General features: G+C 49.6%; 1 protein-coding gene across 2 annotated transcripts in view; it reads left to right on the plus strand.

Moving 5' to 3' along the window:
* The window catches only part of LOC144770421 (C-Jun-amino-terminal kinase-interacting protein 4-like), a 1,040,418-nt gene that overhangs the window by 785,801 nt on the left and 232,214 nt on the right, over nt 1-22,403 (plus strand). For both annotated transcript variants that reach the window (XM_078654929.1, XM_078654928.1), the window contains exon 20: nt 18,690-18,822. In XM_078654929.1, coding sequence (XP_078511055.1) covers nt 18,690-18,822 — 133 coding nt within the window. The remainder of the gene's footprint in view (nt 1-18,689; nt 18,823-22,403) is intronic.

Raw genomic sequence — 22,403 nt, forward strand, 5'->3', positions numbered from 1 at the left:
TTGACTTGCCAGCATTCTTCCAAAACCCACAAACGGTGGCGGAAAGAATGCTTCATACTTTAGATGTCAGGAGGGCGTTGATGTACTACATTGACAGGACACAACACTTTAGGAAAACAAAACAGCTTTTTGTTGCCTTCTCGCCACAGCACAAGGGCAACCCTATTTCCAAAGCAGGAATAGCCAGGTGGATTGTTAAGTGCATCCAAATATGTTATCAAAAGGCAAAACGTACCTTGACAATACCCCCAAGGGCGCACTCCACACGCAAATTGGGGGCATCTATGGCTTTCCTGGGGAACATTCCTTTAGAAGACATTTGCAGAGCAGCCACGTGGGTTACTGCACATACCTTTACAAAACACTACTGTGTTGATGTACATTCCAAGCAGCAAGCAGCTGTAGGACAGGCTGTTCTCAAAACACTTTTTCAGGTTTCTGCAGCTGGCACGGGCAACCGCCGCTAATGGAGGGACTGCTATATATTCTATGCAAAAGATATGAATTTAGCAGCCCACATGCCTCGAACTGAAAATGCTACTTACCAGTATGCATCTGTTCTTGGCATGTAGGGCTGCTAACATTCATATCGCCCACCCTCCTCCCCGGTGCCTGTCGCAGCTGCAGACATACTCTTGTATTCAATCATTAGCATGGACATCCCTTACACTTTACACTCCATCTCTGCCACAATGGCTAAAAACAATCTGGGGATGGAGCCGATGCCCATGCGCACTGTAGTCCAGGGGAGGAGCCACCTATCTCAGGATACTTCGAAGACTCTTCCAGGACAACAATGTGCGATCATCCGGACCCAACACTAGGCGGCGATCTAATGCAAAAGATATGAATGTTAGCAGCCCTACATGCCAAGAACAGATGCATACTGGTAAGTAGCATTTTCATTATACACAACCCATACCCGATCCCTCTCCATACCCCACAAAGCCATCTCCTATTGACAACACTGTCACTTTTAACCAACTAGTGGACAGAGCAGCTCAGTATCATGGCGTACACATGCACACTGACCCTATAGAGGAGGATTTTCTATTTAACACCTTCCCAACATCAGAGAAGAGTGTACGTGTACTCCCTATGCTAAAAGGAGTACTAAAGCACGCACCAGACATCTTTAAAGACCCAGCCAGGGCGCATGTCCTCAATCCAAGAATTGAGAAAAAATATAAACCGGCCCCTACAGACCCCTCTTATATCAGGTCGCAGCTACCACTAGACTCCCTAGTTGTATCTGATGCTAGAAAAAGAGCAAATTCGCAAACAACAGGTGATGCTCCCCTTCCTGACACGGAGTCAACATTTTTAGAAGCCTCAGGGAAAAGAGTGGCCTCTCAGGTAGCAAGCACCTGGAGGATTGCCAATACCCAAGCTCTCCTAGCACGCTATGACAGAGCACACTATGATGAACTGGAGGGATTATTACAACACCTACCAGAACCCTAAAAGGCAAAAGCAAACGACCTAATACAGGAATGGAAATTCATCACTAACGCATCCAAAAAATGCGCCCTTGATGTAGCTGATACAGCCGCTAGGTCTGTCAACACTAGTGTATTTCTACGCCGGCATGCCTGGCTCCGCATTTCAGGGTTTAAAAATGAAGTGCAATCTACCATACTCAATCAACCTATTAACCAGGATTTCTTATTTGGCCCTGCGGTTGATACCATCTTAGAAAAGATAAAAAAAGATACTGACACCGCTAAGTCTATGGGTGCACTTCAATTTCAACAGTCTAGGAGCTCCTTTCGTCGCTCCTCCTTTCGAGGTGCAGGCAGAGGCAACACATACCAAACTTCATCATTCAAGAGCACTACACAACGCACCTTTAATAGAGGCTCCAATAGAGGAGGTTATAGAGGGAACAATAACAAAGGCAGAGGACGTGGTAATAATAACACCAGAGCCTCCACCGCCACCAAACTGACTTTTTCACACTCCCTCCAGCCCACTTAGCACCAGTCGGAGGCAGAATAACACAATTCCTACCAGTCCGGACTACAGACAGGTGGGTGAGACAAATTATCCAGTATGGTTACTGCCTGGAACTCACTTCTACTCCACCCAACATACCACCCAAACACCGTCCAATGTCCAAAGAACACATCACGCTGTTACAACAGGAGGTGCTATCCATGCTAGAAAAGGGCGCCATAGAGCCAGTCCCATTACAACATCAAGGGACAGGGGTATACTCTCTATTCTTCCTCATTCCCAAAAAAGACGGCTCCCTCAGACCAATATTAGACCTCAGACCTATGAACCAATACATACTCTCAGATTATTTCAATATGATCACTCTACAACAGGTACTCCCACTACTCCAGCAAGGCGACTTCCTCGCAACATTAGACCTCAAGGATACATACTTTCACATCCCCATACATCCAGCTCACAGAAGATACCTCAGGTTCACAATAGAGTGTCAGCACTATAAATTCAAAGTTCTCCTCTTCGGGGTAACTACAGCACCAAGGGTTTTTACAAAATGCCTAGCAGTAGTAGCAGCACACCTCAGAAGGCAACACATCCATGTGTTCCCCTACCTCGACGATTGGCTCATAAAAGCCAACTCATACGCACAGTGTGCCAGCCATACCTCACAGACAATCCAGCTACTGCACAGTCTAGGATTTTCCATAAATTACCCAAAAGCACATCTGCAACCCTCCCACATACAGCAATATCTGGGAGCAACAATAGACATCTCCGTAGCAAAGGCATATCCAAATCCAGCCAGGATAGCTGTAGGAAGGTAGATCCCTGACTATGGTTGCCCCCAACTTTTTGCCTGGTGTTTTGCTGGTTTTCTGACTTAGTTGACCTGAGGCCCTGCTATTCAGGACCTCAGGCCCACTGCTCTCTCTGTTAAAATGGATTCCATGTACCTTAGGTACATATCTAAATTGGATACTGAGTCACCTTATCAGTCCCTGTACAGTGTACCTTAGGTACCCAGGGCATAGGTGTGCCCAGGGCCTACCAGGGGCTGCAGCATGTATTATGCCACCCCTGGCTGGCCATCCAAAACTGACACAACTGGCTGCACGACAGCTGGGGCAAGGTGGTGTACTCACCCTTTGCTTTAGATATAGTATACCTATATCTAACCCTAAAATGGACACACAGATCTCCTATCAGTCACTCCTATGGCAGGCCTTAACAATCCTGAGGGCAGAGTGCTTGGAATCGTGTGAGATGGTGCTCTGGCATGAGCTGAGCCTGTCTGCGGCTCTCGGGATCTATCCCTTAGCCGTTTCCATGATATCGCATACCATATACTCTTAAGTGCATTATAATCCTCGCGGTTAAATGCCAACTCTGGTATCGCTTTATCAAAACATGTCGAGTAAGGTGTCATACAAATTGGAATACTAACCCCTCGCCAATTCTGGCGACGGGGTTAGCATTCCACCCTTCTAGAGGGACACGACATGCATGTAGCCTGTAACCCCGGTTAAAGTCAAACATAGCCTCAGCTCCACAAAATGGATGCTGCCACCGAGACACAAGTCTGCCCTCCTGCTGCTGGGAGTCCTCCCAGAGCAGGAGATAAGGACAAAGGGTTTCCTGCCAGGGGCGGTGCCAGCACCGTCCCAGACAGGATTTTGTGTATTGTAGGTAGGCAGGGCTATAGAGGAAGGTGACTGCACGTGGCACCCCGGTGCTCACTGTGCATAGGCTGGCTTGAACCAGTTCCAGGGACACTCCAGACCCTGTGCTGGGGAAAAGCCCGCCAAGGAAGTGGGTGTAACCACCCCCCTCCTGGTCCCACCCATAGGGCAGGACTTAGTCGCGTGCCAGCCCCCTTTTCCCAGATAAAGGTAGGGACTGGCCCCCTTCCAGATCAGATCATCTTTGGAATCAAGATACCACTTTCCACGAAAGGACTTCACGATTTCTTCCTCAAGATTCTCACTTGTGGCTAAGGAGTAGTCACCCTGCATCCGCAGGCACCATCTAAGAACACTGCGGTCTGCTGCACGTCCTTCCTCCGGAATCCGACTGCCCAGCTCGACGAGACCCGGCTTCCCTGGCACCTCTGACCTCTACCCACCTCTACAGCACAGCTGAGAACCGTGGGTGCGACGAGACCTCGAGGGACCGGCCATCGCCAAGACTGCACGACTTCTGCACAGCAAGCCCACCGAGTAATTCCCTGGTGAGTGCTTTGGGGTCCGAGAAGCCCCCACCCTGAGCAGCTCCAGCACCGAAGAGCAGCCCCCCAGCATCTCCACGATCGGCGTGGGGCCCTTCTGCTTTTTGCTGCTCACCGCGTTGTTTGGCTACTAGCCCGCTGGCTTGTGGCCTTCCGAACGACGCCCGACGACAACACTGCTGCTGGTCTGGTTGCTCCAGACTGGCCCTTGCTTCCCTCCATCGGAGAAGTACTCTGGACCCTCCTGGTCCGGCTAAGACGCCATTTTAGGTCCACCGCGTGGGCCTTGCATTTGCCAAGACTTGTTGCCCAATCCTGGGTCCAGCGACGTCGACAGCAAGAACCTTCGTGGGACAGCTCGCACCTCCATCCTGGTCGCCGACAACGCCTCCTGGTCCGAGAGACTGCAGAGCCCAGCAGCGCCCACTCACCTGACTGCGGTGACTTCGCCCGGTGCCATCCTGGTGCCCACTTAATCACTGGCTAGTGATTCAAGAACTTGGTCCCCTCTGCTTTCAGGTTTCCTTCTTCCTTGATCCAGGCTTGGATCCATCGAACTTTCCTTCACTGGTCGCCTGCCAGCAACTTCTTCCTTCCAGGCTCCTGGTCCGGCACGAGGATTCCCGACGTCTTTTCAGACCTATGCAGCTGCAGCCCCTGGGCTAGGTAACTTCGGCACTTCGGTGTCCCAGCATAGCCTCACTATCCAAGGGTCAGGATCCACTGTCGTTTTCTCCCTACCAGTTCGGGTTCGCCCGTGAACACTAACTTTGTGAATTCTAGCTCCCATAGACTTTGTCCCGCATCCCGCGTGAGAGTGCACACTCTGCACCCGAGTTCCCTAGGCCTCCTGCTAGTAATCTAAAGGTTCAGTAGTCCAGTCCTAGCGATTCCAAAGCCTATTAGTACTGTTACTTACCTGCTAGTAATTCGCATTCCACTTTTAGAGTATATGGTTTTTCGTGCCCCTAGGGCATTTGTGTATAACGTGCTAACTTAAGTATTTTCATAAGAGTTTTGTTGTGTGCTTAGCACCCTGTCCTCATAAAGAGTACAGGGTTGTTGTGATTCTAATAAATACATTGTTTATTTTCATAACACTTGTGTGGTGTCCTTTCACTGGGTGTTCAAGGGGTAATGTGATGGTAAAACAGCTGGCTTAACACGCCCTCTAGAGTCTTAGCCTTAGACTGCTCGTATCCATGCTACTAGGATAGCTGGTCTATAAGGTTGACTTACAACCAATCATCAATAAGGGTTGTTTGGACTGATATATAGTGATCACTAGAATAGTGAGCACTGCACATCAGGCCAACTTCTCACAATAGCCAACATACAATCTCTCATTCAAAAATTTCAGCCACAAAACTCCCTGCCAGCTCGAGTGTTCATGCAGCTTATAGGCATGATAGCCTCCTGCATATTCATCGTCCCTCATACTCTGCTTCAAATGCGCCCCTTACAGGAATGCCTAGCACGCCAGTGGAACCAAGCTCAAGGACAACTAAAAGACCTAGTGTTGGTGGACAGTCACACTTACGTCGAGGGATGGGCACAGACCGTCGTCGAAGTCTCCGGTGACGATTTCGTCGTCATCCTGGTCGGTCTCGACGTCGAGTGATCGACGCCGAATTGCCCGGCGTCGGCGCTCGCCGTCGAAGCGACACCGCCGTCGGCGAAGAGGAGGAGAACATCGTCGTCGAGGGGATCCTCATCGCCGAGGAGTGGTCCGCCGTCGAGGCGGAAGAGGTCGCCGTCAAGGCGGAAGAGGAGAGGCGGAAGAGGTCGCCGTCGAGGCAGAAGAGGTCGCCGTCGAGGCGGAAGAGGTCGCCGTCGAGGCAGTCGAGATCGCCGTCGAGGCGCAAGACGTCGCCGTCGAGGCGCAAGAGGTCGTCATCGAGGCGGTTGAGATCGCCGTCAAGGCACGAGAGATCGACGTCGAGGCGTACGAAGTCGGCGTCGAGGCGTACGAAGTCGATGTCGAGGCATGGAAGGCGGTCGACGCCGAGGAAGAGATGCTCAACGTCGAGGGGCCGACGCTCGCCGTCTGGTCACCGTTCTTAGACGTCGAAGAAGCGGGAGAGGAGGCCTGATGCCATGGGAGGCTCTCCGACGTCCCAGGCTGGTGGTGGATCACCGGGCTCGGTGTATGCCGAGGTATATACGCCTTCGCAGGTTACGCCTCCGCCACCATTGCCGAGGGGTCCCCCTCCGAGGGTTCCTACCCCTCCTCCTTTGCCTCCGCTTCCACAAACCGTACCTCAACCTCAGGTGCCACTGAATCCTCCTCCGGTTCCTCCGATGTCGTTTTCATTGCCCAGGTTTCCGACACCTCCCAAGGGGACTCCTAAGCCGCAGACCCCGGCCAAACCTAAGACGCCCGTGCCGGTGGAACCGGCGTATCGCCCGAGGCCTAGGAAGTCAAGATCGCGCTCCGGACGGAGAGGAAGATCTAGGAGTCGGCGCAGATCCTCCACTAGATCTAGACGCCGCCATAGGAGGCGAGGATCCAGGTCCCGCACGGACTCCTCCAGGACACGATCCTATTCGCCGACCTTGTCGGATTCCCCGGGGACAAGGGTGTCTCCGGTGGACGACATCAGCACGTTCTAGGAGGTTCTCCTGAGGGGGGCGACAAAGTTGGGCATCACGGTGACGGCTCCTACACCTACGACGTCCGTGATCTTTGAGACACTTCACAAGAAGCATTTGTCTCGCCCCCTGCTGCAGTTAGTGCCAGGTTTGGTAGAACCTGCGGAGGAGCTGTTCCTTACGCCAGCGGTGGTGAAGGCCGCTCCCTCCCGACTTCTGAAGAAGTACAGGGCACCGGATTCGGACCCGGCTTTCCTGCGGATGGATCCAGTACCCGACTCCGTTATAGTGACGGCGGCCAGGAAGTTACACTCTACCTCCCTGTCCTCCACCGTGCCGCCTGATAAGGAAAGCCGATGGATCGACTCGGCTGGGAGGAAGGCTTGTGGGACTGCTTCCACTACCATGAAAGCCTCCAGCGATTCGGCTTTGCTGGGGCGGTACGACCGTGCCCTGTGGGATTCCCTGCAACAGTTCACGGATCTTCTACCACGAGACAAGAGGGAGGACTTCCTAGAGATCCTTAATGAAGGGATGCTGGTTTCAAACCAGGTCATCAGCGCGGCTGCGGATCTCTCTCTTTTGGGAGCCCATGGTTATTGTCATGGGATCAACCAGCGCCGTCATGCCTGGCTCAGGCTAACGTCACTCAAGCCGGAGGCACAGCAGCGAGTGGCCAATCTGCCGTTTTCAGGAGAAACTGTGTTCGGAAAACATGCCGATGATGAGATGGCCCGCATGAAGGCGGAGGCAGAGACCCTGACTGCGGTGGGCTTGGAGAAGCCCAAGGAAAAGAAGTCCTACCGACCATTCCAGAGACGGTTCGGTGCACAGGGCAGAGGGCGAGGACAGTCTTCGGGACAGCAGCAGCAACAACAGCAGCAGTTCCGGAGACCCTTCCTGAAGCGCCAGAAGGGTAGAGGTGGACAGCAGTCCTCTACAGCTAACAAAGGCCTGGCCGGGTCTCGACCCTGAGCGGTTACTTCCCCTTCATCCGTTACCCGCTCCGATGGGGGGAAGCGTTCAATTTTTTCTGGCAGAGTGGAGAAAAATTACTCCGGACAAGTGGGTGCTGAATATTGTTTGCAATGGATACAGTCTTCGATTCACCAACCCTCCTCCATCGATTCCTCCGGTCAGCTCGCAGTATCAACTGCACGAGCTCCAGGCGGAGGCCGATATCCTGTTAAGGAAAAGGGCGATAGAAGACGTACCTCTGTCTCAAAGAGGAAGAGGTCTGTACTCCCGGTTCTTTCTGGTCCGCAAGAAGGACAAGAACGAGTTCAGGCCCATTCTGGACTTGCGACAGGCAAACAAGTGGATTCGCAGAGAAAAGTTTTGCATGCTGTCGTTGCATCAGATTTATCCTCAGTTGCAACAAGGGGACTGGCTATGTGCAATAGACCTACAGGATGCGTACTTCCATGTGCCCATTGCACACAAACACAGGAAGTTCCTGCGATTTCAAGTCGGCACCAATCACTATCAGTACACTGTACTGCCATTCGGGCTGAAGTCTGCGCCCAGGACTTTCTCGAAGTGCATGGCAGTGGTAGCGGGGCACCTGAGGAAGAACAAGGTGTTTCTACCCGTACCTGGACGACTGGTTGATCAAGGCCTCCTTCTCGGAAGCTCAAGCGCATTTCCAGAAGACGTGCGTTCTTTTGAACAAGCTGGGGTTGCACATCAGCATGTCAGTCTGTCCCGACTCCGGTCCAGTGCATTCAGTACTTGGGGGCCACCATAGATACGATGTCAGCAAGCGTGTCTCCTTCGGAGGAGCGACGATTATCACTCCTTCGGAAGGCTCAGGCTCTTATGACCACTCCATCTACAACAGTGAGGACGGTAACTTCTCTACTGGGATCGATTGCCTCTTGTATCTTCCTGACGCCACATGCGCGGCTCCACATGAGACCGCTTCAGGAGTGCTTGGAGGATCAGTGGGACCAGAGGAGAGGATCTTGGGACGACAAGATACGGCTGTCTCTGCATGCTCTTCAGTCTCTGAAGTGGTGGTGTTCAGCGGAGAATCTCCTCAGAGGGGTTCCCTTCCACAAGGACATTCCCACTCAGACTATCGTGACGGATGCTTCTCTCCAGGGCTGGGGAGCGCACTCCGGAGACTTACAGATTCAAGGGACGTGGTCCCCGACGGAGTCCACGTACCACATCAATTTCCTGGAACTCAGAGCTGTTCACTTGGCACTGAAGGCCTTTCACCCGTCCTTCCAGACCAACTCTCTGCTTGTACAGACGGACAATACGACCACGATGTATTACCTCAACAAGCAGGGGGGCTCGAGATCACGCACCCTGTCGCAGGAGGCGCAGGCGATCTGGCACTGGCTTCTGGCACGAGGACTGACGATAACGGCTACCCATCTGCCAGGTGTGCAGAATGTTCAGGCAGACGCACTGAGCAGACTGATTCAGGAAAACCACGAATGGGTCATGAACGACGAAGTACTAGGAGAAGTCTTCGCAAGGTGGGGGACTCCAGGCGTAGATCTGTTCGCCACCGCAGAAAACAGCAAATGCCGAGACTTCGCCTCCAGGTACTACCAGCCGGGGACGCTGGGGAATGCGTTATGGATCAACTGGTCGAACAGCTTTCTGTACGCTTTTCCACCCATTCCCCTGATTCCGACGGTTCTCATCAAGCTGTCCCAGTCCAGGGCGCGGATGATACTGATTGCCCCGGAATGGCCCAGACAGTGGTGGTCCACGGACCTGCTTCACCGGTCTCTCCTTCCTCACATGAAGCTGCCGTGCAGGCCGGACCTTCTCACGAAGTTCGGGGGGCAGATGTTGCACCCCAACCTCTCCTCTTTTAGTTTGGTGGCATGGCTCCTGAGATAGTGCAATATGGCCATCTTAATCTCCCGGGAGATTGCATGGGCATACTGAAGGAGGCTAAGCGACCTTCCACTAGGACTTCTTATGTTTACAAGTGGAAGAGGTTTTGCATATGGTGCAAGTCCAAGAACTATGACCCGACGACATGTAAGGAAGATGTCATCCTTCCATATCTTCTACATCTGGCGCAGTATGGCCTTAATGTCCATTCCATTAAGGTTCATCTGGCTGCATTGACTGCCTACAGGAAATGCCCTTCACAGACTTCCTTTTTCCAGATCCCTGTGATCAAAGACTTTTTGGAAGGCTTGAAGAAAGTATTCCCTCCTGTCAGGCTTCCTTCGCCTTCATGGGATTTGAATGTGGTGCTGTCCAGATTGATGAAGGAGCCTTTTGAACCTATTCATAAGGCTTCGTTGCAGCACCTGTCCTGGAAGGCGGCGTTTCTTGTGGCCATTACATCGGCCCGCAGGGTGAGTGAAATTCAGGCGTTGTGTTGCCAAGAACCTTATACTGTATTTCATGCTGCTAAGGTTGTTATGCGTACTCACCCTAAATTTCTTCCCAAGGTTATTTCTGATTTTCATGTCAACCAGACTATAACTTTGCCTACGTTTTTTTCAGAATCCTTCATCTCCAGCGGAAAGGTCTTTACATTCCCTGGATGTTAGGAGGGTGTTGAAATTTTATCTGGATAAAACCAAAGATATTCGTAGGTCGGACCAATTGTTTATCAATTATGGATCAGTCAGGACGGGTCTTGCTACCTCTAAGCAGTCCATCTCAAGGTGGATTGTGTCCTGTATACAATTGTGTTACCAAAAAGCTGGTAAGACCTTAGGCGGTAAACCCAAGTGTAGGAGAGTAGGGTCTGCAATCCTATAATCACCCAGATTTTTGCTTTTTGCTGCACTGGTTTACGACTTTCCCCGGCTGTGGGCCTGCTAATCAGACCCACAGCCTAGCTGTTCTCTCTATCCAAATTGTACTCAGGTACTGAATTGGCACTGGGCCCTCTCCAAGTCCCTGTACCCAGGGCTGAGGTGTACCCAGAAGTCTCCCAGGGGCTGAAGCATGTATTATGCCACCCCTGGGCTGACTAACTAAACTGACACAACTGCCTGCACGACAGCTGGGGCAAGGTGGTGTACTCACCCTTTGCTTTAGATATAGTATACCTATATCTAACCCTAAAATGGACACACAGATCTCCTATCAGTCACTCCTATGGCAGGCCTTAACAATCCTGAAGGCAGAGTGCTTGGAATCGTGTGAGATGGTGCTCTGGCATGAGCTGAGCCTGTCTGCGGCTTTCGGGATCCATCCCTTAGCCGTTTCCATGATATCGCATACCATATACTCTTAAGTGCATTATAATCCTCGCGGTTATATGCCAAATCTGGTATCACTTTATCAAAACATGTCGAGTAAGGTGTCATACGAATTGGAATACTAACCCCTCGCCAATTCTGGCGACGGGGTTAGCATTCCACCCTTCTAGAGGGACACGACATGTATGTAACCCCTAACCCCGGTTAAAGTCAAACAGAGCCTCAGCTCCACAAAATGGATGCTGCCACCGAGACACAAGTCTGCCCTCCTGCTGCTGGGAGTCCTCCCAGAGCAGGAGATAAGGACAAAGGGTTTCCTGCCAGGGGCGGTGCCAGCACCGTCCCAGACAGGATTTTGTGTATTGTAGGTAGGCAGGGCTTCAGAGGAAGGTGACTGCACGTGGCACCCCGGTGCTCACTGTGCATAGGCTGGCTTGAACCAGTTCCAGGGACACTCCAGACCCTGTGCTGGGGAAAAGCCCGCCAAGGAAGTGGGTGTAACCACCCCCCTCCTGGTCCCACCCATAGGGCAGGACTTAGTCGCGTGCCAGCCCCCTTTTCCCAGATAAAGGTAGGGACTGGCCCCCTTCCAAATCAGATCATCTTTGGAATCAAGACACGACTTTCTACGAAAGGACTTCAAGATTTCCTTCTTCAAGATTCTCCCTTGTGGCTAAGGAGTAGTCACCCTGCATCCGCAGGCACCATCAAGAACACTGCGGTCTGCTGCACGTCCTTCCTCCGGAATCCGACTGCCCAGCTCGACAAGACCCGGCTTCCCTGGCACCTTCGACCTCTACTCACCTCTACAGCCAAGCTGAGAACCGTGAGTGCGATGAGACCTCAAGGGACCGACTATTGCCAAGACTGCACGACTTCTGCACAGCAAGCCCGCCGAGTAATTTCCTGGTGAGTTCTTTGGGGTCCGAGAAGCCCCGACCCTGAGCAGCTCCAGCACCGAAGAGTAGCCCCCCAGCATCTCCACGATCGGCGTGGGGCCCTTCTGCTTTTTGCTGCTCACCGCGTTGTTTGGCTACTAGCCCGCTGGCTTGTGGCCTTCTGAACGACGCCCGACGACATCACTGCTGCTGGTCTGGTTGCTCCAGACTGGCCCTTGCTCCCTTCCAGAAGAGGAGCACCCCGGACCCTCCTGGTCCACTCAAGACGCCATTTTGAGTCCACCGCGTGGGCTTGAATTAGCCAAGGCTTGTTGCCCAATCCTGGGTAACTTCGACGCCGACAGCTTCACCCATCGTGGGACAGCTCGCCTCTCCATCCTGGTCGCCGACAACGCCTCCTGGTCCGTGAGATCTGCAGAGCCAGCGTCGCCCACTCACCTAGTCGAGGTGACTACCATCCGGTGCCCTCCTGGTGCCCACTGACTACTGGCTAGTAGTCACGAACTTGGTCCCCTCTGCTTTCAGGTGTCATCCTTCTTCCAGATCCAGGCTTGGATCAACTCGAACAATCTTCACTGGTCGCCTGCCAGCATCTTTCTTCCAGGCTCCTGGTCCGGCAACGAGGATTCCCGACGTCTTTTGAGACCTATGCAGCTGCAGCCCCTGGGCTAGGTAACTTCGGCACTTCGGTGTCCCAGCATAGCCTCACTATCCAAGGGTCAGGATCCACTGTCGTTTTCTCCCTACCAGGTCGGGTTCGCCCGTGAACACTAACTTTGCCTTTACTAGCTTCCATAGACTTTGTCCCGCATCCCGCGTGAGAGTGCACACTCTGCACCCGAGTCCCCTAGGTCTCCTAGAAGTAATCTAACGATTCCCTAGTCAAGTCCTAGCGATTCCAAAGCCTATTAGTACTGTACTTACCTGCTAGTAATTTCGCATTCCACTTTTAGAGTATATGGTTTTTCATGCCCCTCGGGCATTTGTATATACTGTGCTAACTTAAGTATTTTCGTAAGAGTTTTGTTGTGTGCCTAGCACCCTGTCCTCATAAAGAGTACAGGGTTGTTGTGATTCTAATAAATACACTGTTTATTTTCATAACACTTGTGTGGTGTCCTTTCACTGGGTGTTCAAGGGGTAATGTGATGGTAAAACAGCTGGCTTAACACGCCCTCTAGAGTCTTAGCCTTAGACTGCTCGTATCCATGCTACTAGGATAGCTGGTCTATAAGGTTGACTTACAACCAATCATCAATAAGGGTTGTTTGGACTGATATATAGTGATCACTAGAATAGTGAGCACTGCACATCAGGCCAACTTCTCACACCAAGGCTCATTCCACCTGGGGCAAGGCTGCCACGACTGCTTTGCTCCGTAATGTTCCTATTGCAGAAATCTGCAAGGCGGCCACTTGGAAGTCGGTCCATACCTTTGCTAAGCATTATTGCCTGGACACTGATGCCAGAGCAGACGCTCAGGTTGGGCAGGCTTCGCTGCGAAATCTGTTCGCACAATAGTGGTGTTATTTCTCGTTTCTCCACCGCCGCTTTGGTGTGGGGATGGGCTTGCCATTCTATTCACTAGATTATGACTATACACAGAGATCCCCTACTACAGAAGGAGCAGTTTCTGTCCTGTAACTCCAGTTCTGTAGTAGGGGTATCTCTGTTATAGTCATAAGCGCCCGCCCTCCTCCCCGGTGGAGAGAGATATTCATGTAAGGAATGCTACAGGTCTGGCGTGTTACGCCTTCAAAAAGAACTGAAAGTAAAAGGGACCTGCAGTGCATTCTGGGATACTGTGAAGTTCTGGAAAGTTCTCTTAAAGGCACAGTATCCTGTTCTGAGCCACATAATGGCAGCCTATGGGGCTTGTCTGTCCAGATCCTCCTCTCTATCATTCCAGAGGGTTTTTGCTGCTGAAGCAAGGGAAATCTGTACAGGCTTTGCTGTTTTGTGGATTTTGTTGGTGGAATTTCTAGTTGAAGTACTGGACAGTGTAGCCTGTTTTATAGGCTGCATTATCTGTCTTTAATTCTCTCTTAAGTGTCTGTGCAGGTCTGCATTTTTTCGACACTTTAAGAGATTATTTTTTATTGCTCCGGGGTCCACGCATATGGGCGGGACTATTCACTAGATTATGACTATAACAGAGATACCCCTACTACAGAACTGGAGTTACAGGACAGAAACTACTCCTAACCTATGACTACCATGGTGCCGAAAGAAAAGGCCACACAGAGCTTGACAACTAGACTTCTCTAAACAGACCCCTTCACCACAGAAATATTGTCAGTGTCTGAATTTGTCTTGTATTGTGGATTAGATCTCTAGGAGATGCTCTGTTGTTAGTTTGGTTTGAGATGCACCTTTATCCATCCACTAACTCTCCAGCATTGGATCTTTCATATATTTACATGATTGAATCATTCTCTGTGGTGCAGCTGGAAATTCTGGATAAGTTTAAATCACAGGAAACCTTGTTTAAATTGCCATGGACCTCAACAATAGTGTTTAGTTAATAGTACATCCACCTCATTTGAAACAACCCAAACTTTAGCCAGTGAGATGGAAGTGCTGAGTTTTCTACTCACCCTAAAGACCACAATAGCTGAGATTTCTTAGCACAAGTGCAAAGTGCACTTTTCATGGCATTGAGCCTCCGACCAAGGTTATAGGCTAGTTATAAACAAGTAGTTTCTTCCCAGCATTCCATATAATCACATGCTTGAATTGGAATAGTATGCATTACATAACATTTGAATGCAGGCAGAGTTTTCTGCGTGCACGAAGACGTTCACAGCTACCTTGACTGGCCAGCCTGTAGCTCATCCTGCCAATACGCTGTCAGCCTTTGCACCAATAAATCTGGATGGTACTCTTAAAATTCTAAAAGCCTTGAAGTCTGGTTCTCCCACGGATCCCTATGCTGCCAGATTGCTGGCCGCTGTGGCAGATACCATCAACCCTGAAGTTAACCAAATTGTTAACATGTCATTGCAGGAAGCAGTTGTCCCGGCTTCCTGGAAACTGGTACAAATTCTCCCCTTCCTTAAGAAATCATCCCATGACCAGCTAATTCCAGGAAATTATCGTCCGATCTCACTTCTGCCAAGTTTGGCTAAGGTCTGTGAGAAAGTAGTCACAAATCAACTGAACAACTTTGTCGAGGCCTCTGGTTTTATTCACCCGGCTCAATCCGGATTCCGGGCCTCGTTCAGTGCTGAATCAGCTCTGCTACAGGTGTCTGAGGCTATTCAAGAGTGCCTGGATGCCGGCGGTAGAGCGGCATTGGTTATGCTTGATCTCTCTGCGGCATTTGACACTGTTCCTCATTCTCTGCTCCTGGATCGCCTCTCGGAGATTGGCCTATCCGGGTCTGTCTGGGGCTGGATTAGGTCCTTCATGGAAGGCCGCTCGCAGCAGATTTTGCTTCCCACATGTCTCTCTGCCTCAGCGGGTGGCCACTAGGGTACCACAGTGGTCATCCCTTAGTCCCCTTCTCTTTAACATCTATGTTACTCTGCTGATTTATTTAGCGAAGGCATTAGGGGCTAAGGTGATGGCCTATGCTGACGACACCCAGCTTCTATTCTCCTGGAGTAGGGATGATGATTCTGTTCTATCGGCTCAACATTGTTTGGCCTCTGTTTTTCGCCTGCTCGCTCAGGCGCAGCTAAAATGCAACAAAGAGAAGTCTGAGGTCCTCTTATACGGCACTTGCCTTGCTAACTTCAGAGAGAGGGTATGGCACCCTGGCTTCCCCTTGCCCAGTGCAATGGGCAATGCTGCTAAACCTGTCCTTTTCAACCCAGGTCAAGAAGCTGGTTGGGACCTGATTTGGCACCTTGAAAGCTCTGAGGAAATTTCTTCCTCTCCTTTCGAAACCTGCAAAGGAGACGGTTGTTCGTACTTTGATTCTGTCCCGCTTGGACTATGCTAATGCACTCAATGTGGGCCTAACCGGCAACCTCCTGAATAAGTTACAGGTTGTTCCAAAATTCGGCAGCCAGACTGCTGCTTGGGTTGTCTAGCAAGTCTAGCATGCGTGCTCATTTACGCTCCTTACACTGGCTTCCAGAGGAATCACGTATAAAATGTAAAACTTTGGCAATTGCCCACAGGGCACTTTATGGCTCTGGTCCGGCCTACCTTCAAAAGAGGTTTACTTTTTATAACCCAATGAGACAGCTGCGGTCCTCCTCTCAACTGCTGGTGCAGACCCCTAGGTTTAAACGTCAAAGGCTCAGTGGGAGCTGTTTTGTGCGGAAAGCTACTTTGGCTTGGAATGCTTTGCCCTTGGAGCTTTGCAACATCCAAAATCCTGCTTCCTTTAAAAAAAAGCTAAAGAACTTTCTCTTCTAGCATTCCCGGTTTTTGTCTCCCTCTTTCAAGTACGCTCCGGGACACTCTTTTAGTATCTGCGCGCGATATAAATTAATTTAACATAACAGAATATAACAAAGGGGAGCAGGCTCATCTTAGTTAACAGGTTGAGTAGAACTGCTTGTCCCACTGTGGAGGCTGCTGTTGCAGTAATGCCTGCCAAAGATATGTGTGCTTTTCCATGTGGCAGCCCTGAAAATGTCCTGTAAAGACACTCTAGCATACGGTGCAGCTGTTTTTTCCACAGTTCTGGCGGAGTGCCCCTTTACTCTGCTATGGAGTGGACTCTTTGCCTTGTTGTGACAGAATGTTGTGCACGAATACAGCGAACGTGCGATCCGTTGTTTGGATAAGTGGTTTATTCCTGGATGGCCATATGAAACACATATATTTATGTGAAGAATCTTAAGTCCTTGGTTTTGTCCATGTAGAACCTAGTGCACCTGTGGACATTCAGAAAGCGCAGAAGCGGATAGATTAGGAAAGAAAGATGACAAGGTAATTCAAATGAAAGTCTTTAGGACTTTTGTTATGAATCTTGGGTTGGTCCCCGAGACTACAGTGTATTTGGTTCACAAAAATATGGCTTGTTTCTGTTGAACAACTGAAATTCTTTGGCTTTCCTTGCTGAGGGAAGAGTGACCAGACGTGTGGTCTTCCACAAAGGAATTTCAGGTGTGCTGTATGAATGGATTCAAAAGTAAGTAACATGATTTGACTCAACAGTGTTTAAATCCCATAGAATTGGAGGATGCCTCCAGAAAAATTGGGTTGATGTTTTCTGATCCCTCTCTGAAAGAGTCTTTGCAAGGTTCTGACTTTTGAGGCTGAATTCCTATGGAGTCTTTTAGCCGCCTTCTCCCTCAGTTCCTCCTAGACTCTCCTGTTCACCAGAATCGTTCTGAGTGTGATGCCTTCCTGGTCTTTTACTGACCTCTGGACTTTTTCTGGCAGAATTCACGTGCTTTAACAGAACAAGTTGACTGTAGGCAAACCACACATACTTTGTGGATGAGTGGCTTATTTCTTTATGCCACAAGATGTGCACTTAACTAGTGAAGGCATTTTGACAGGAAAAGGTCTGATAAATTAAATGAGAAGATATTCACGCAGTAGTTGTCAAGTATAGACATTGAGCAAAGCTGTTAAAAATTAGTTTGAGAATATTTCCTCTGAATAATAGAAGAGGGAGATCCTCCAGATATTCTGGGACCCTTTTCTCATGGGCCAAATAAACGACTTGCTCTGGTAGGCAACAGTCAGGGCAATGCATCTAGAGTAGTGGAAGTTCCTGGAGTCCTAAACGGTCAGGAGTCTGTCTCACTGCTTTCCCGTGTAAGTCTATCAGGCTGCATTTTTCCCTCAATGATAGACAGGCTTTTAACATTTTGCATAGCAGGTGTTGCAATACAGTCTTGAAATATGTTTTAGGGCATTGAACAACAGCCTACATTTCAGAAAAACCTATCCGTGGTTAGGGTTTTGAAAGTGTTGCTCATCATATGGACTATAGCTGAATGTTACATAATTATATGGACAAATATTTAAGAAGTGTTCCTGGGTTCATGCTCTCAGTGGGGAATTATTCTAATGTTTAGGACTTCATTGAAGATTTGTATAATGTAGAAACCAAACTAGAGGTAAGTAACCATTTCCTATCAAATGTCATGTTAACACAGGCTGTAATTCAGTAAAAGAAAAGCTACCATCACCAAATTCCTATAGTGTCCAACTTCTTCTGCAACGTCATGCTCATTCCACTAAAGCAGAAGCAGCATTTGTGGCTTGTTCCCATTGCAGACATATGTTTGGGGTACATGGACTTTTGATTTCCTTATTCTTTTCTAATCATTACTCTATTACGCGTCTTATGACGGTGTAGCATTTACCCACAAAGTTATGTACAGTGTTTTTTTGGTTATGGCATGGCCAGGCATTTGCGGTCACCTTCTCCCTACACTTTATACTTCCAAATTGGGTTCTTTGTTTCTTGACCAGTTGTGAACAAGGGAGAGCAGGGCTGCAGAGTTAAGACAAAAACCTGCGGGGTATTGGCATTCTGTATTTCAACACGACATTAATGTAGAAACCGATAGATGCTGGTTGTAGTCTCATATTGTCACAATGTACCTGCCACCTTGTCAAAGTTTTTTATGTGGACAATATTCTTTTGGGGATGCTTAATCCGTTATTGTCCTCAGCAGAAACCATTGCAAGTCATTTATGAAGGATATTGGGAAGGTGTAAAAGTACCAGAGACTCAATTAAGGCATTGCTTTCTTTAGGGTTGACTGCATGTTACTCTGGTTTAGGGTATATCAAACTCCATATGCATTGTGTATTTTTCCATCTGTTTATTTCCATTTCTACTGAACCCATCTCACTGACCTTAATTTGTTAGTGTGTAACACACCTTTCAATATGTCCCTGTATTCACAGGCAATGGACAGGATGATGCTGATTCCACAGACATGGGAAATACACCATCAGCTGATCAGAATACGGATGATAAAGCACATGAACACCAAAAGGGCAGTTTGGCCACTGTGTGGCTTGGTACCCAGGAAGGCTGGTATGTGAGATTTGAAGATAATAATAACCCATCCTGTGCATTCATGATTCTGGCAGCCCAGAAATCTGATCATGAGAGAGTTTGCTTGATCTCTGCTGCATGGAAGATTGAATTACTGTGAATTGAATAGCATGATGTTGCCCAAAAGTAGGCCATTAAACGTAGTCCTACTGTAAGTGAAGACACACTTATACCTTTCCAAGAGCATGCTGTATCCAGGCCTAAGGCTTTTTATTAGCATGGATGTAGTCACTGTGTGTTTTTTTTAACTGTCCAGTGTTTCCATAATTGCTGTCATACTTGATTTTATTTTACAAAGGATTTCAAAATGTTTATGGGTTTTGTCTGTAATTCTATACTAGAAACAGCTTTATTTCTTGAGGTCACGAAAACGCCCTCATTAGCGTACACCAGTGTTGTGCTATTTTCCAGAGTACAGAATTGCTTGGAGAGCCAGAGCAAACAGCAGTAAGGGAATTTTTCTCCACTCTCGACTGGGTTAAGGGGAATAGGGTAAACACACTGAAGATTCTCAAGCAAAAGGAAAAGAGCTGAACATAAAATGAAGACTGGATAATGAACTGATCAGTTCATAAGCAACCCCTTAAACATTAAACTTCACCAGACATCCTGCTCCAATAATTAGAGTTCATTACAGGGTGACAATATAAAACTATAAAGAATGAGACATTTCAGGTAGACTGCATTAAATGGATTGTTTACTACATAAGAGTCTTAAAGAAGTGTATTAGACAGATCAGATGTTGCAATATTCCTTCCATTTTGCCTGTATTTACACATCTGTTTCCTTCTTGGGTCATGAGCGGGCCTGAAAGACCACAAATTTAATTTCAGAAATAGAAGATATCTTATACCTTAAAATATCAGAATGGGATTTGGTCTGACAACTGCCATTCTTGAACTCTAGCCTAGGGCAACCCTCAGTTAATGGGAAAAATACAGAATGGTACAAATATGTCCAATCCCGAATGAATGGACTTCATGGCAACCTATTGTGCCCTGGTGACTTCATCTTTTAAAGTCTCTACTATCCACATTTGTTGCAAGTACAGTACATGCCTGTGCAAACAGATTCTACCAGAAAGGAAGATGTGTAATTTCCTTTGAAAATTACTTTTGGGAACTTTGATATTGGTTGTTTAGCCAAGAGTAGGCAAATCACAACTGAAAACGTATTAGTTCTTGCCATTTTTGTTGGTGTGTTTTCCGCAGAAACCAACAGTTTCTAGCCTTTCTTCAGAATGTGCGCCATATGACATAGGTTATTGTAGGAAGGTAGATCCCTGACTATGGTTGCCCCCAACTTTTTGCCTGGTGTTTTGCTGGTTTTCTGACTTAGTTGACCTGGGGCCCTGCTATTCAGGACCCCAGGCCTACTGCTCTCTCTGTAAAATGGATTCCATGTACCCTAGGTACATATCTAATTGGATACTGAGTCACCTTATCAGTCCCTGTACAGTGTACCTTAGGTACCCAGGGCATAGGTGTACCCAGGGCCTACCAGGGGCTGCAGCATGTATTATGCCACCCCTGGCTGGCCATCCAAATCTGACACAACTGGCTGCACGACAGCTGGGGCAAGGTGGTGTAATCACCCTTTGCTTTAGATATAGTATACCTATATCTAACCCTAAAATGGACACACAGATCTCCTATCAGTCACTCCTATGGCAGGCCTTGACAATCCTGAAGGCAGAGTGCTTGGAATCGTGTGAGATAGTGCTCTGGCATGAGCTGAGCCTGTCTGCGGCTTTCGGGATCCATCCCTTAGCCGTTTCCATGATATCGCATACCATATACTCTTAAGTGCATTATAATCCTCGCGGTTATATGCCAACTCTGGTATCGCTTTATCAAAACATGTCGAGTAAGGTGTCATACGAATTGGAATACTAACCCCTCGCCAATTCTGGCGATGGGGTTAGCATTCCACCCTTCTAGAGGGACACGACATGTATGTAACCTGTAACCCCGGTTAAAGTCAGACAGAGCCTTAGCATCCACAAAATGGATGCTGCCACCGAGACACAAGTCTGCCCTCCTGCTGCTGGGAGTCCTCCCAGAGCAGGAGGCAAGGACAAAGGGTTTCCTGCCAGGGGCGGTGCCAGCACCGTCCCAGACAGGGTTTTGTGTATTCCAGGTAGGCAGGGCTACAGAGGAAGGTGACTGCAAGTGGCACCCCGGTGCTCACTGTGCATAGGCCGGCTGAAACCAGTTCCAGGGGCACTCCAGCCCCTGGCCTGGGGAAAGCCCGCCAAAGGAGAGGGGTGTAACCACCCCCCTCCTGGTCCCACCCATAGGGCAGGACTTAGTCGCGTGCCAGCCCCCTTTTCCCAGATAAAGGTAGGAGCAGGCCCCCTTCCAAATTAGATCATCTTTGGAATCAAGACACGACTTTCTACGAAAGGACTTCAAGATTTCCTTCTTCAAGATTCTCCCTTGTGACTAAGGAGTAGTTACCCTGCATCCGCAGGCACCATCAAGAACACTGCGGTCTGCTGCAAGTCCTTCCTCCGGAATCCGACTGCCCAGCTCGACAAGACCCGGCTTCCCTGGCACCTCCGACCTCTACTCACCTCTACAGCCAAGCTGAGAACCGTGAGTGCGACGAGACCTCAAGGGACCGACTATTGCCAAGACTGCACGACTTCTGCACAGCAAGTCCGCCGAGTAATTTCCTGGTGAGTGCTTTGGGGTCCGAGAAGCCCCGACCCTGAGCAGCTCCAGCACCGAAGATCAGCCCCCCAGCATCTCCACGATCGGCGTGGGGCCCTTCTGCTTTTTGCTGCTCACCGCGTTGTTTGGCTACTAGCCCGCTGGCTTGTGGCCTTCTGAACGACGCCCGACGACATCACTGCTGCTGGTCTGGTTGCTCCAGACTGGCCCTTGCTCCCTTCCAGAAGAGGAGCACCCCGGACCCTCCTGGTCCACTCAAGACGCCATTTTAGGTCCACCGCGTGGGCTTGAATTTGCCAAGACTTGTTGCCCCAATCCTGGGTCCAGCGACGTCGAGAGCATCATCCATCGTGGGACAGCTCGTACCTCCATCCTGGTCGCCGACAACGCCTCCTGGTCCGTGAGACTACAGAGCCCAGCAGCGCCCACTCACCTGACTGCGGTGACTTCGCCCGGTGCCATCCTGGTGCCCACTTAATCACTGGCTAGTGATTCAAGAACTTGGTCCCCTCTGCTTTCAGGTTTTCTTCTTCCCCGATCCAGGCTTGGATCTCTTCGAACTTTTCTTCACTGGCCGCCTGCCAGCAACTTCTTCTTGAGGCTCCTGGTTCGTCAACGAGGAATCCCGACGTCTTTTCAGACCTATGCAGCCGCAGCCCCTGGGCTAGGTAACTTCGGCATTTCGGTGCCCCAGCATAGCCTCACTATCCAAGGGTCCAGATCCATTGTCGTTTTCGACTTACCTAGTCGGGTTCGCCCGAGAACAGTAACTTTGTGATTTCTAGCTTCCATAGGCTTTTTCCCGCCTTACGCGTGAGAGTTCCCACTCTGCACGTGGCTCCCCTAGGCCTCCTGCTCCTAACCTGAGTGTTCAGTATTGTAGG

Source organism: Lissotriton helveticus, chromosome 7, assembly GCF_964261635.1.
Source record: "Lissotriton helveticus chromosome 7, aLisHel1.1, whole genome shotgun sequence".
In the NCBI taxonomy this organism is placed as follows: domain Eukaryota; kingdom Metazoa; phylum Chordata; class Amphibia; order Caudata; family Salamandridae; genus Lissotriton; species Lissotriton helveticus.